The sequence below is a fragment of the Manis pentadactyla genome, chromosome 9, assembly GCF_030020395.1.
Source record: "Manis pentadactyla isolate mManPen7 chromosome 9, mManPen7.hap1, whole genome shotgun sequence".
In the NCBI taxonomy this organism is placed as follows: domain Eukaryota; kingdom Metazoa; phylum Chordata; class Mammalia; order Pholidota; family Manidae; genus Manis; species Manis pentadactyla.
Window position 1 is genome coordinate 54,301,343 of NC_080027.1, and position 15,539 is coordinate 54,316,881.

The window sequence follows — 15,539 nt, forward strand, 5'->3', positions numbered from 1 at the left end:
GAAAGATATGAATACCAGAAAATAACTCCTCTAGGTTTCTCAGCAGCAAAAATTTGGATTGTTTTCTTCTTTCAACCTGATTTCCTCTAATAAGTCATGAGGATGAAAGTACAGCATAGGAAATATATAATAATGTAGAATCTTTGTATGTTGATGATGGCAACTACACTTACTGTGGTGAACATTTAGTAATGTATATATAATTATTGAATCACTATGCTGCATATCTGAAACCAATGTAATATTGTGTATCAATTATATTTCAAATAAAAAGAGAACTATAACTTCACACCCACAGATGGCTATTCTCAAAAAAATGGAAAACGTGTTTGCAAGGTTGTAGAGAAATTGGAACTCTGGTGCATTGCTGGTGGACAGGTAAAATGGTGCAGCTGCTGTGGAAAATGTTTTGTGGTTCCTCAAGAAGTTATAAAAAATTTCCATATGACCTAGAGATACTACGATGAGGTATATATTCAAAAGAAATGTGGTATGATATGACATGGAAACTGGCTAAATTAAAAAATTTTAGTAGCACTCTGCTGTGGTGAGAAGTTGCTCATATCTGTTATATTGGTTACCTATCATCATCCCCACTAAACCTCCTCACCCTTTAGGATTCACCTCTGAGGAAGCATAGTGGATATGAGCTCATGATTACAGTTTCTAGAAACAAATTCTTAAGAGTTGGGCTTCTCAGCCCCCTCTGGACCACTTTGAACTAGAGAGGGTACTGACACTGTGATCCCGAATTAATGCTTTACTTTCCCCAGTCAAAAATAAAATAAAATAATCAGATTTTTCTCCAATTTCATTTTGCATGGTCTAAGATAATTGTTCTTCAATATCTGTGTAAACAGCTCATAGGAATAATGGAAGGCAGCCTAAAGATTAAGGTGAAGTAGCGCTAGACAAGATCAAAGGAAACGATGGTTTGAGATTAAAATTTACCTTGTTTTTGCAAAAAGTTCCCTGCCCTGAGACCAGAGCTATCACTACTGCCACCTGCTGGTTGGAAAGAAAAACCGTTCATATGTTAATAATTATCTTGCTAGTACTGTTGGGAAGTAGTGGTTTCTATTTGTATTTTTACCTGAAATTTGTATTCTGAACCAAACCTCCTCTGATTCTCATGCAGCCAGGCCACACACTGGGGAATCAGTGTAAAGTTGTGATGGATAAGAGGTATTATTTTTCCCCATCACTAAAAATAAGGCAGTTTAATTTGGCAAACATGGCAGATGACCACTTGTAATGTCAAACTACTATTTACAGTTGAAGCTACTTAAAAAACAAAACCCAATACACTAGCAGGTGAAACAATTTTATTTCACAGTTTTCTTTAAAACCACAAAGACACTATGTTCTTCATATAAAAACATTAGTACAGATAACTGTTCTTTCTAGAAAATAATTATATAGACCCGCTGAAAGAAAAATGCACACCATTATACGGTTTCAGTGAAGTTGCTTGGAAAAAAACTCACATCTGGACTGATTCCTAAAACATACCATTCCACCAATCTTCATCTTTTGGTTGAAAGTACAGATTATTATCATCAGTATGTGTTCCTGCATTCTTACATACTTGACAATATACATACACACTGGTTTATCACTTAATGTTCCATTGGCTCATCAGCCTTTTCCGCAGGTTCATCAGCAGGTTGAGCAGGCTGAAGAGCGGAAGAAAAAAGAAAAGAAGAACAGTGAATGACTGATATATATACTCTAATCACAAATATTACATGATAAAAAATCATGAGAAAAATGGATTAGGAGATATTGTGAATACTCATATTTAGTTCACTGTCTTGTTGAAATTTCTGAACAAAGGGCTTTTTCTTAAAATAGATATAATTTTACAGTTCTGAAAACCTAAGCATCACTGAACTAATTCAGCATTTTATCATCTTCGTCTTGTTCAAGAAAAAAGGCCTTACTTTTAGTCACTACTAAGCCTTAAAATACATCCAGCACATCCAGCACATTTTAGATTCTTTTCCTCTTTAGCACTAATAAGCACAGCAAAAATATGACTTAAAAAACCAGCTCTGTGGCATTTGACTGCATTTTTCTGAACAGTCCTGCATTCTTACCAATAGCAGTTTAAATAATGTAAATCTTCCTCCTCCAAACAGTACCAATAATATCCTTTTCAAGACATATACACCCCTATGTTTATCACTGCACTCTTTGCAATAGCCAAGATATGGAAGAAACCTAAGTGTCCATCAATAGATGAACGGATAAAGAAGATGTGATACATATACAGAATGGAATATTATTCAGTCATAAAAAGAAAAAAATCCTCCCATTTGCAATATGGATGGATATCTAGAGGGTATTATGCTCAGTGAAATAAGCCAGGTGGAGAAAGACAAATATTGTATAATTTCACTCATTTGTGGAGTATAAAAACAAAGCAAAACAGGGGAACCCTCCTACACTGCTGGTGGGAATGTAAATTAGTTCAACCATTATGGAAAGCAGTATGGAGGTTCCTCAAAATGCTCAAAATAGAAATACCATTTGACCCAGGAATTACACTTCTAGGAATTTACCCTAAGAATGCAGCACTCCAGTTTGAAAAAGACAGATGCACCCCTATGTTTATTGCTGCACTATTTACAATAGCCAAGATATGGAAGCAACCTAAATGTCCATCAGTAGATGATTCGATAAAGAAGATGTGGTAAATATACACAATGGAATATTACGCAGCCCTAAGAAAAAAACAAATCCTACCATTTGCAACAACATGGATGGAGCTAGAGGGTATTATGCTCAATGAAATAAGCCAGGCGGAGAAAGACAAGTACCAAATGATCTCACTCATATGTGGAGTATAAGAACAAAAGAAAACTGAAGGAACAAAACAGCAGCAGAAGCACAGAACCCAAGAATGGACTAATAGTTACCAAAGGGAAAGGGACTGGGGAGGACAGGTGGGAAGGGAGGGATAAGGGCGGGAAGAAAAGAAAGGGGGCATTACGATTAGCATGTATAGTGTTGGGGGGGCACGGGAAGGGCTGTGCAACACAGAGAAGACAAGTAGTGATTCTACAGCATCTTACTATGTTGAAGGACAGTGACTGTGAACTTGGTGACAAGTAGTGATTTTACAGCATTTTACTATGTTGATGGACAGTGACTGTGAACGGGGATGTGGGGGGGGGACTTGGTGAAGGGGGGAGTCTAGTAAACATAATATCCTTCATGTAACTGTAGATTAATGATACCAAAATAAAATTAAAAATAAATAAATAAATAAAAATAAAAATAAAAACAAAGCAAAACAGAAGGAACAAAATAGCAGTAGATTCAGACACCAAGAAGGGGTTAGTGGTCACCAAAGGGGAAGGCTGGGGAGCGGGGGAGAAGGGAATGAAGGGGCACTGTAATTCACAATCACAATATAATAGGTTTGTCAGGGGACGGCAGTACAGCATGGAGAATAGTTAATGACTCTGTAACATATTACTAAGTTGATGAAAGTGACCACACTGGAGGGGATGAGGACTTGATGATAATATGGGTAAATGTTCAACTACTGTGTTGTGTATCTGAAACCAACATAAGATTGCAGACTTTAATAAAAAAATATACATCCTTTTCAAATTGAAAAAAAATTCTTGCTGTAGAAAAATTTCCATACAGGACACTTTCTTTTTATTACATAACTATCAAATAAGCATCAATAAATGGCAAATTTATATTCTAAACATCCAACAAAAAAGATCAGTATTTAACCTGATATTTAACAACACTTTTTGATCCTTTTCTCAGTATCTGTGAAGAGCCAACTTAGTTTCCAAAGCTGGACCACAAGAAACTTCTCAGTCCCCCCTCCTATACAATCTTGGATGGCTCTATGACTTGATTTAACCAACAAAATGTGCAGAAATGATGCTACGCCAGTTGTAGGCCTCAGACTTAAGAATGGCTTTGAGCTTTCACTTTTGAATTTTTTCAAAAGATAATCTCTGAGCTGCTACCTCGCCAGAGAGACCCTGGTGAAAGAGAGGCCCCGAGATTACACGGACACAGGCCTAGGCAGCCTAACAGAGGTCCTAGCCTTCTAGCTGTCCCTCTGAGGTGCCTAGAAAATGAGCAAAGAAGGCATGTGAGTATAGCCATCTTGGATGTTCTAGACCCATCCCCTCAACTGACTGCAGTGTTTCAAAGACCCCAAATGAGACTAGCAAGGAACTATTTAGCTGAGTCATAGTCAACCCATTGATTTGTGAGAAAGTGCAATTGTGAGAATAACCACATCAACAACCCTTTTTGTGTTTATAGGGATCACTGACCCCTCAGTATTTCATGTTACTCAATTCTTAGTTTTCTTACTGCTATTTAAATGAGCCTAACTCAATAATTAATGATGACAGATTTACAGAGTTATAGTAGAAGAGCAGTTTAGCACTGGTCTTTAGTGTTTATCAGTCACTGACCTGTGTCTTTCTCTGAGGTCTTTCTTCGAGACCTTCCAGGAATGGAGACACACCATCATCATCATAAATCGTAAACTCCAAGTCTTTGCCAACAATTCCAATGGAAACATTCTGAGGGAAAAGGCAAATACTAAAACTCAAAATAACTTAGGTTGTTAAAATGCTTATGATAAATGTTGAGAAAAGCGGGAAAAAAATTTATATAGCACTTGAATAAGACTTTAAAAATGCCCAAGTGGAGGGAAAAAAGGAAGGAAACAAGTAGACCCTTGTGATTTGCAGATCTAATATCTACTTTTGATAGTTGTAAGAAACCCCAAAGGTCTATGTCACCTAGAAATTTGGAACTTGGCTCAAAATGGGAACATGTTGCAGACCAGTGTGAGCGGGCAAGCCTAACTCCTAAGAATTAATCAAATTTCTTTCATGTGTAAATTAAGACATGGTTCTTAACAAGGAAATAGAATTAAGTTTTGAGTTCTAAAGTGCTGAATTTGGTGGGGGCTTGGAACTATGTTCTACGTGGAAAAATTAAAGAGCAATTGTTAAAATGTTCAGTAAGTGCTAACAGTGCAAAAGAAACTCCTGTAACATTAAAATTTTTGTGAAAACTTGACCTATAGGGAGATACATGCCATTTTCTGTAATGCAGTAAAAATTAGACATCAAGAAGTGAGATACCTGAGCAAACTTTTCCAAATTGTAAATGTCAACAGTCAACTGCATATCCAAATTTTAAAAGATAGTCATCTTGGAGTAATGGCATTATAGGTATTTTAAAAGGATAAGAACAATTTAGTATATTTTCCTAATTTTTTTGAAAGAATATTTATTATTTTTATAATAAAAAATGTTCAAAAAGAGTAGAAATAAAATCTTTTATTTTTAATAAAATCTTCACATACATAATAATAATGATCCAATCACTATAACAAAATGGATTTATAAAATGCTGACTGATGCATTTTAATTAATGATCATTAACCTCAAGTAGGTCCTTAACGGCTCCTGCATTTCACTATATGGGTCCCTAGATCATTCAATCACCCCTTCTCCTGGACAACTTCTAACAGGTTCCATTCTCCTTGCTCCTATTCACTGAGAAAACTGAACCAGTTAGAAGAGACATTCACAAGCCCCCAGTATCCATTCTTCCATGCATCTACATCCCTAGATTCTCTCCCTTCCTGTCACTATAAATGGACAGTACAATTTACTCTTTATGGTCTACCTTTCCACCTGTGTACTGTTCAAGGACATTGGTCCAGCAGTTTTTTTCATATTTCTCTTATATAAATGTATCCCTTTACACTGGATTGTCCATATAACTATGCAGCAAACATGCTGTAATTTCTCCCATTTTAGGAAATCAACAAAAAACCCTCCCTACATTGTTTTCTTGCCACCACCCCATTTTTTGGACCTGAAACAGAAAATCTCCTCTAAAGAGCTGTCTCTAATTCTTCTTCTCCCATTTTCTCTTGATTGAATTCCAATCAGGCTTTTGCCCGAATGTTCCATTAATTTAAACTGCTCAAGTTCCCACTGACATCATTGCTGATCTAATGGTTACTTCTCAACATACATCTTCTTCAATCTACAGCAATTTTTCATTCCCTCCTTGAAATAGTTCATTTGTTTTCAAGGATGACTCATTTTCCAAGTTTCCTTTCTATCTCCTTAGCCATCTTTCTCATCTCCTAAAGGTTGGAGTGCCCATGGACTACTCCTCCAATCTCTCGTTGAACTATTTAATTCCTTTTAGCAATCTCATAGTCCAGTCTCTAAATGCCATTTCTACATAAAGACTCTAAAATCTATAACTCTAGGCAGGATCATTCTCCACCAAACTCCAGGGGGTGGACATCTGATAACTGCTTGCTCTCTCTCACCAATGGACAAACAACAGGCATTTCAGATTTTATATGTCCTAACTACCTACCTGATCTTCCTCATAACCTCTACCGCAAGACCTGTTCTTCCACAGTCTTACCCATCTCAGTAAATTATAAATCTCTCCTTCCTTTTAAATAAGGCAAAAACCTTGAAGACATACTTTTTTTCTTTCTCATACTTCATAACCAATTTGTTAACAAATTTTTTGGCTTTAATTTCAAAACATACTCAAAACTGAACAACTTATCATCTCCAACTCTGACTCTTCTCTAATCCAGCACAATCTCTCACCTGCATTACTGTAACAGCCTTAGAACTATTTCCACCCATAACAACCTGTTCTCAGAACAGCAACAGGAGTGACTCTTTGAAAACCTCATCAAATCATGGTATTCCTCTGATCAAAATCTAACATCCCACTCAGAATAAAATCCAAAGTACGTACTGTGGCTTATAGGACATACACAATCTGGCCTTCATTACCTCTCTGACTCCATTCTTCCTTCTCCTCTTGATCACTGGCTCCAACATTACTCACATCCTTGCCTCAAATAATAGGAACACTCTGCACTGAAGGCCCTTACACTGTATTCCCTGGAATTATCTTGCTCTAGACATCTGCATGGCTCACTCACTCACCTCCTTTAGGTCTTTTCCTCAAATTTCACTTTCTCAGTGAGACTATCCTTGACCACTCTATTTTAAATTATACCTGCCACACCTCTTTCCAGACCCAACTGGTCACTTTCTCCTTTTAACCTGTTTTATTTTTTCTATAGCATTTATTACCTTCTAAAATGCTATATAATTTACTCAAGGGAATATTGTCTACCTCTCCCCAATTTGGATGTATGTTCCATGAAGGCTAAGATCTTTGTTGTATTTACTATATTCTCAATGCTTAGTGCCTGCAAATGGTAAGTGCTCAATACCTATATTTATTAACTGAATTAATAATAGGAACATATTCCTATATGCTAAAGACATGAAGGACATTCTACATCAGACTTACTAGTTTTATTGCTTTATACAAGAAAGAAATGTTTAAAAGTTGTCTCAAAATCAGATCACTTAGAGAATAGCCTGAAGAAAAAGAATGAGCCAAGGGAGCCATCACTCAACTTAAAGAACTTAAGTATATACTCCTCTATTATATTTATGTAACAAAGGATTAAACTGTTATGTTATTATCTACAGTTGTAAAATGTGATACTTACCTTTGTAGTTAGGTCCTGTTCTGCAGGAAGTGTCTCTCGTAAGGCACGCAAACCATGCTTAACCAGTTCATTCAAATTGCCTATGTGTAATAAATTAACAATTATTTATTAAATTCATCTTGATGGCAGGCTTCTTTTATTCATCAGACCTACAGTCTGAAATCATGGTTTTAGTTGCACACTAAATATATCACAATAGCCAAAAATTTAATGTTCAGCTCTGTAGTCATCTAATAATAAATAACACTGGTGACTATAATTTTATACAATGAGGACACATAATTTTTATTATTAAATCTAACCTTTTCTTATGCTAAGCTAAATAAAAACCTCAGTTCACAAATGATACAGCTTGAAGTTTTATAATATTTGGTGGAATGCTAGTCACTGTATTTGCTCTTTGTAAAAGAAGTCTCTGACTTTTTCTATGTGAGCAGTGATTACTGCATTAGTGCCCTGGTATGAAAACTAGACATAACAAAAAAAAAAGTTACTGATCAATATCCCTTACGAATACAGACACAAAAAAATCAACAAAACACCAGAAAACTGAATCCAACAACATTCATACATATTACTTATGTTATAAACCATGACCAAGAGGGATTATCCCTAGGAATGCAAAACTGGCTTAACATTAAAATATCAATCTAATATACAATAGAATGAAGGGGGAAGAAACCACATGGTTACCTTAACAGATACATAAAAAACATACGTTAAAATCGAAGACCCTTGCATAAGCAGATCACTTGAACACCTGTACTATCATATCTTACATCTTTTATCTTTTCCACAGCTATACTGACTTTTTTACTTGATTGTAGATTACTTAGTGCAGAAATGTTGTGTGGGTAAAAATAAGAACAGAATTATACAAAACTAAACTAAAAGTTGTAAATAGAATTTATAATTGTTAACTAATACAGTGGTTCTCAACCCTGGCTGGGACATATTTCAGACCAACTGAGTCAACAATCTTCAAGATTGGTGGCACATATTTGTCTTCTGATAAAGTTCTACAGTTACTGAACTACTGCAGTAGCCAGAAGGGATTAAAAACTAGTATGTGTGACAAAAACAATAATCACTTCACAGGCTTAATTTTTTTTAAAAACTCTTTCTGTAAGACTGATAATTTTCTTCATTTAGGATACTGTGTTTATTCACTATATATAGACTGGAGGGGGCAAAAAAAAAAAAAATCACTTACACTCCATAAACTCAGACATATGTCTTTCCAAGTAAGTGCGAGCTGACTGAGAACGGGCTCCAATGGACATGGCTCTACAGTCAAAATAGTTAGCAGATGGACAGGTTTGGAAAATGTGAGGTCCCATGTCCTACAAATAGAAAAAAATTCATAATTATTGACTTCGTTTGCGCTAGAAATCAGAAAAGTTCTAGTCAGTTTAAAAAATCAGTATAATATAACAATACTCTCTGAACTTACATCATAACCAGCAATAAGCAGACCAACACCATACGGTCTCCGGCCATATCGTTGCGTTGGGATCTGGGTCTCTTAAACTAATTAAAGAGTCTGTTCTCTAACATGGAATAAAGTACTGTCTTTACTTTCAAATTAAACATTTACAAAGCAGATTTTGCATTTAAACTAGATGTTTCTTAATGGCTGCATAATCCATCACAGAAGAAGAAATAAATGAGCAGTATTTCTTTGGCCTAGTATTAAAATGACTATTTACCAAATCCAAGAATGAGTGCTAGCAAAATTATCTCCCATGTGGAGAACTTCACTTGTTTTGGATATTATGGGTCTAGGGTTTTTTGGGACACTTAGAACCACAATAAAAACTTTAAATCTTCTATAAAAATGATACTTGGATAGTCTTCCTGAAATTGGGTTTATCTATGCCTGGAAAATACTGATTGCTTATAAGGTTTGTGGCAAGAGCAACCCAATTCCTTTTTTAGAACCCATTTTTCCATGATAAAACTTTCCATAATTCCCCTTCTAAATTTTAAACATTCTATTACTGTAAAGTAGCCTTAAAGTTTTCACAATCTTACCTACATTATGAATTATCATATTCTAATAGCTAACATAAGGATTGAATATCAAAACCCTTTACAGTTCATGTCCAAAAATAAAAAGGATACTGCTTCCAATTAGAGACACAAGACGAGACACAGGAAGAGGTCTGTCAAATACAAATCTGGAATCCAAACACTCCTGGCGCATAAAATTACTAAAAAAGAAACAAGAAAAATCAGTAATTTCAAATTACAGAGAGCTATTCCAATCTTAATAGTTAGATTTCTTTTTCCTTTCTTCCATTTACATGGATTTTATGTTTACAAGGGAACAAGAAAGACACGGCCATCAAATGCATTTTTATATGAAACTCTGAGGCCACATGAGGTTTTTAAAGGACTACAACATTCCTTAGCTCTAGATAACCTTTGTCTCAGAGCACTTTATAGAATACAGAAGAGAAGGCTGAGGAAGAGAAAAACAACAATCTCTCTTCTCTTATCCTTCCCACTGTCAACAAGACTGTCTTAATTCTAGGTCTTGAACCAACAACAAGAGTAACCGCTTGCTTTTTTCTTTAAAGCTTATTAAAATTTCCCCAACAGAACAACTCCAAGAAATCGATCCATACTAGAACACTACTCTGTGTTCCTACAAATGTTACTTCTGTCCATAGGCAGCACTCTAGAGGAGATTCAGGACACTAGACTGTTGAGTTTCACTGTTAAACCTGACAAGATTCATGGAAGTTTAACATTGGGGAAAAGGGAATTCGTGCCTAACTATTAAAGCCAACAGGATAAACAGTAAGAACTGGATATGCTCTTTTACATGTTGCTTTGTCCTGTTTATGTGTATGTCACATCTGATGATGAAATGTTGACTGTAGGAATCAAGCTATCTGTTCAGCACTTTTATTTAAGTCCATTTCCAAAGGCTGTCTAAAACTGCACTGCCCAATATGGCAGGCACTACTAACTAACATGTGACTACTAAGCACTTACACATAAAGTGGCTAGTCTGAATTGCGATGTATTATTAAGTGCAAAATATACAAATATAAAAGACTTAGTACAAAAAACAATGTAAAATGTGTCATTAATTAAGTTTTTATAGTGATTATACGTTGCCAAGGCATTATTTTAGGTAGACAAGGTTAAAAAAAGTATTGCACAATGAAACACATTTTACATTTTTCAAGAGCTGACACAAACCAGTAATGCTGTCACTATATCACTGATCTAAGAGAGCCAGAGGTTCAATGAGTAACTTGAAATTCTTAAATATTAGCATTACTATTTGCCTTTAGTGCTTATATTCTTTCTTACCTAGTTAAATCATAGACTTAAGAGATTAGTTCTGGCTCTACCTCCACCTCCAAACACATACACTCACTATTACTTGAAGATAATGTGTTCTTATAGGTCTTCATGTAGTCTTCATGTTAGGCTATTTAACAATAACATGGATAAAGAAAATACTACAAAAACTGAGAGTTTAAGTAATTAACCCAATCTCATATACTAAATAGTAAAGGTGGAAACTAAACTCAATCTGTGTGATTTCAAAGCCTCAGCTCTTCATTTACACAGTGTATCTCAATGAGAAATAATCTCTATCTCTAGACTCTCACAGAAATCTCCCTGTTACTCTCCATTTTCTACTTTATATTAGAGATTTGCTACTATATTTTAAGTTGCTATAAGACAAGATCTATGTCTGATTCATCTTTGTTACCCTCAGTATTTGCCTAATAAACACTTGGATATTAAAGATAGCAAGGGTAGTTTGGCTGATCCTTAGAAACAAGACAGTGTCAAGATCTTCTTAAATGTGACATCACCATAAACAATAAACACTGAGTTAACAAGTATCACATTTTTCAGTGACTTCCCAAAAGTGTTAAGATTAATATGGTTAATTGTATTAGCTACTTCTACAGGGATCAAAAAAATGGAATACTTAGTAAATGAACCCAAATTCACTAAGGTATTCACAATCTTAATTTGTAAAACTGGCAGACAACTTCCTAATGTATCTTAATCTGGATGAATCAAAAGGGATGTTTGTTTTGTGTTTCATGATCACACTTACCATAACAGTCTAGCATCAGCAGTAAGTCCTGCAATTGAGATGCCAATATGGTTGTCAACATGGAGAATTTTTTTCTGATGAGCTGCAAGCTCTGATTGTGCTCTCTAAACAGGGACATCATAAGATATAAAAACAAGTTTATAATTTTATTATCTACAGTGAAACTTACATTTAATAGTTCTGTTTTTTAAAGGAGTAAGATTATTTTATTGGAAGTATCAAATGATATACAATCTTATATTAGTTTCAAGTATACAACACAGTGGTTCAACAGTTACCCATATTATTAAATTCTCACCCCCTAATAGTGCAGCTACTGTCAACATAGGAAAATGTTACAGAATCACTGGCTATATTCTCCATGTTGTACTACCATCCTCATGACTAATATATAATGACTGAGGATTTTTGTGCCCCTTTATCCTCCTCACCCTCCCCTCCCACCTACTCACCCCAAGCCCCCCACCCACAGTAACCACCAGTCACTTCTCAGTGTCTGAGTCAACTGCTGTTTTGTTCATTTTGTTTTGTTTTTATCTTCCAGAAATAAGTGAAATCATACGGTATTTGTCTTTCTCTGCCTCCCTTATTTTACTTAGTGTAATACCCTCTAGGGTAGTCACAAATGGCAGGATTTTTTTTAACAGCTGAATAATATTCCACTGCATGTATGTACCACATCTTTATCCATTCACCTACTGATGAACACTTAGACTGCTTCCATATTTTGGCCATTATAAATAATGAAGCAATAAACACAGGGGTACATATATCTTTTTGAATCAGGGATTTTGTTTTCTTTGGGTAAATTCCTATAAGTGGAATTACTGAGTTGAATGGTATTTCTATTTTTCGTTTCTTGAGGAACTTCCATACTGCTTTCCACAGTGGCTGCACCAATTTACATTCCCTTCAACAGTGTAGGAGGGTTCCCATTTCTCCACACCCTCACCAATACTTGTTATTTCTTGTCTTTTGGATAGTGGCAATTCTACCTGGTGAGAGGTGATGTCTCATTGTGGTTCTGATTTACATTTCCCTGATTAGTGAGCAATGTGGAACATCTTTTCACGTGCCTGTTGGGCATTTGTACTTCTTCTTTGGAGAGATGTCTGTTCAGGTCCTCTACTCATTTCTTAATTGGGTTACTTGCTTTTTTTTGGTGTTAAGGCATATGAATTTATGTATGCTGGATATTAACCCCTTATCCGATAAATTGTTAAAAAATATATTCTCCAATACTATAGGTTGCCTTTTTGATCTGATGATGGTGTCTTTTGCTGTAAAGAAGCTTTTTAGTTTGATGAGTTCCCACTTATTAATTTCTGATTCTGTTTCCCTTGCCCAAGGAGATGTGTTCAGGAAAAAATTGCTCATGCTTATGTTCAAGAGATTTTTACCTATGTTTTCTTCTAAGAGTTTTATGGTTTCATGGCTTACATTTTAGGTCTTTAATCCATTTCAAGTTTTCTTTTGTCTATGGAGTTAGTAATCCAGTTTCATTATCTTACATGTAGTTGTACAGTTTTCCCAACACTAGTTGTTGAAGAGTCTTTTCCCCACTGTATATTCATGGCTCCTTTATTGTATATTAATTGATCGTATGTGCATGGGTTTATATCTGGGCTCTCTATATTCTGTATTATTGATCTTTGTAGTATAGCTTGAAATCAGGGAGTATAATCCCATCAGCTTTGTTCTTCTTTCTCAGGATTGTTTTGGCTATTTGGTTTTTTTATGGTTCCATATGAATTTTAGGATTATTTTTTCTAGTTCATTGGAAAGCTATTGGTATTTTGATGGGGATTGCACTGAATCTGTAAATTGCTTTGGGCAGGATGACCCCTTTGACAATATTAATTCTTCCTGTCCATTAGCATGGGATAGATTTCCATTTATTTCTGTTCCATATATTGGTGTCTTCTTTAATTTCCCTCATGAGTGTCTTACAGTTTTCAGAGTACAAGTTTTTCACCTATAAAGTAGGAAGATATATTTATTGCTTTACTTACCTTCAGTGCAACCAACACTGCATGGGTTTTGGATTTAAGACCAACTGTGGCTGAACCTTGTTTGACAGCTTCCATTGCATATTCAATTTGATGAATTCTGCCCTAAAGAGAAAAAAAAAAACCCCACATCTTACAGAGTCATCTTACAAGATCCTTTTATATATTTAAAATTAATTTAGAGCTCTCAAATCTCAGGTAAGTATAGTTAAAGCTCAAATTACTTTTTTTAAAACTAGGAAACTTACTCTAATGATAAATCTAGGTTCCAAGTGTCTGAAGTGGTTACATTCCATTTTCTCACAGCTTACAATTTCATGAATTTCTAAACATATTAAACATAAACAAAAGCTACTTCATAGAAATAGTATGAAACACTATTTTACCTGAGGGCTCCAAACAGTGACATCATTGTCATACTGGTTGCGAAACTGAAAGTAAAAGAAAAAAGACCTATTAATACAAAATTCCCATCTCCTAACAAGTTCTATCCTGAAAAAATGTTCTCCTGTTTCCATTCCACATTAACACAGTGCTATTCTTATAGCCTCATTAGAAAATTACTTCTGTATTTACATGTAAGCCAGTTTTACATTTACTAGAAGCTAGAAGCCCACAGATCTAGATGGACCTAGCTTCCCAATTTCCAATTCTACCACTGTCCACGGCACTCTCTTTGGGTTCATGTGTCAACTTTCCTTTGTGTCTTCGCTTACACTCTTGCCTTGTATCCAGCCATAATAAATGGTTAAAAGCATTCCTTTTCTTTAAACTAGCTCAAACATCTATCTCTTGAAGCCTTTCCTGTCTCTTCTCCCAGAGTCCCCAACAACAGGTCTTTATATGCACGCCCCTTTTTATCTCATATGATGATGAGGGACTTGGCTGATTTACCTTTGAACCCTCTCTGCACTTAACAGTGCCTTGTAGGTATAAACCTTGGTACTGAATGAATAAATCCAAGAATGTCTTTAGAAGTTAGAGGTGGTCACAAATAGGTACAGTCAGAACAATTACTGCTTTTAATGACTATTCTAATAAGTCCATTAACAGTACGTGGGAAAATAATCTCGGCGGAGACGGGTTGGTGAGAAGGTTGAGTGCTGGAATGGCAGAGTACTCGAAGCCCAGAGCCCTATGTTGTCACCCTGATAACAGCACTTTTCTTGGCCTCAGTTTACTCATCTGTAAAATTAGGTGACTGGACAAAGTGTCTGAAAAGAGCCTTTTTTGACCAAGCGCTAGGGGAGAGATAAACCGGACGGTCCCACCAGGAAAATGGACGCAGTCCAGGGACCCCAGCCCTGGGGTAAAGTCCGCACAGGCAGTACAGGGAGGCCTCCAGGTCCAGTCCCTATTTTTCTTTCTCCCTCCCACACACTGCACGAGGGTCCACTCTGGACCACCCGGGATCTACTCCACCGAAAGAACCTGAGGGGCGAAAGAAGCCGGGGAAAGGCCACAGCGACTACCGAACGCCACTCTCCGGCCAGGCCGGAGATGCTGAATCACTGCCGGAACCCTCCCTCCGGCCGAGGTTCCCGTGCCCTGTGGCCCCGGGCCGCCCTGAGGATGACAGAAGAAGCGGCTCGCCGTCTCCCAGTCAGCGGACCTCCGCCCAACCCTGCCAGCGCTTGGAGTCCAACGCACCATGGTTCCGGCGCGGGCCTGGCAGGCGGCCTCCTGCAAAGCTGCGGGTCGCGGAGCACTGCCGAAACTACCACTCGGCGATCTACAGAAAAGGCTGCGGGGTTTTGACGGCGGCGGCGCAGGGCAGGGCAGTCTATTCCAGAAACATCGATAGGCTTACAACGCTTCCCCGCCCTCAAAGCGCCCGCGCGATCGGGGGCGGGCGGGGCCTCAGAAG

At 36.7% G+C, this 15,539-nt stretch overlaps 1 protein-coding gene across 1 annotated transcript; it reads right to left on the reverse strand.

Moving 5' to 3' along the window:
- Positions 1-1,303: 1,303 nt before the first annotated feature.
- Positions 1,304-15,474, reverse strand: PSMA1 (proteasome 20S subunit alpha 1). Its single transcript, XM_036918071.2, has 10 exons — positions 15,323-15,474; positions 14,059-14,103; positions 13,676-13,777; positions 11,664-11,767; positions 9,695-9,783; positions 9,024-9,094; positions 8,784-8,913; positions 7,571-7,650; positions 4,458-4,568; positions 1,304-1,676 (listed from the first exon to the last, which is right to left on the reverse strand). Exons 1-10 carry the CDS (start codon positions 15,323-15,325, stop codon positions 1,620-1,622), a joined length of 792 nt encoding a protein of 263 aa, XP_036773966.1. The 5' UTR covers positions 15,326-15,474; the 3' UTR covers positions 1,304-1,619.
- Positions 15,475-15,539: the final 65 nt, after the last annotated feature.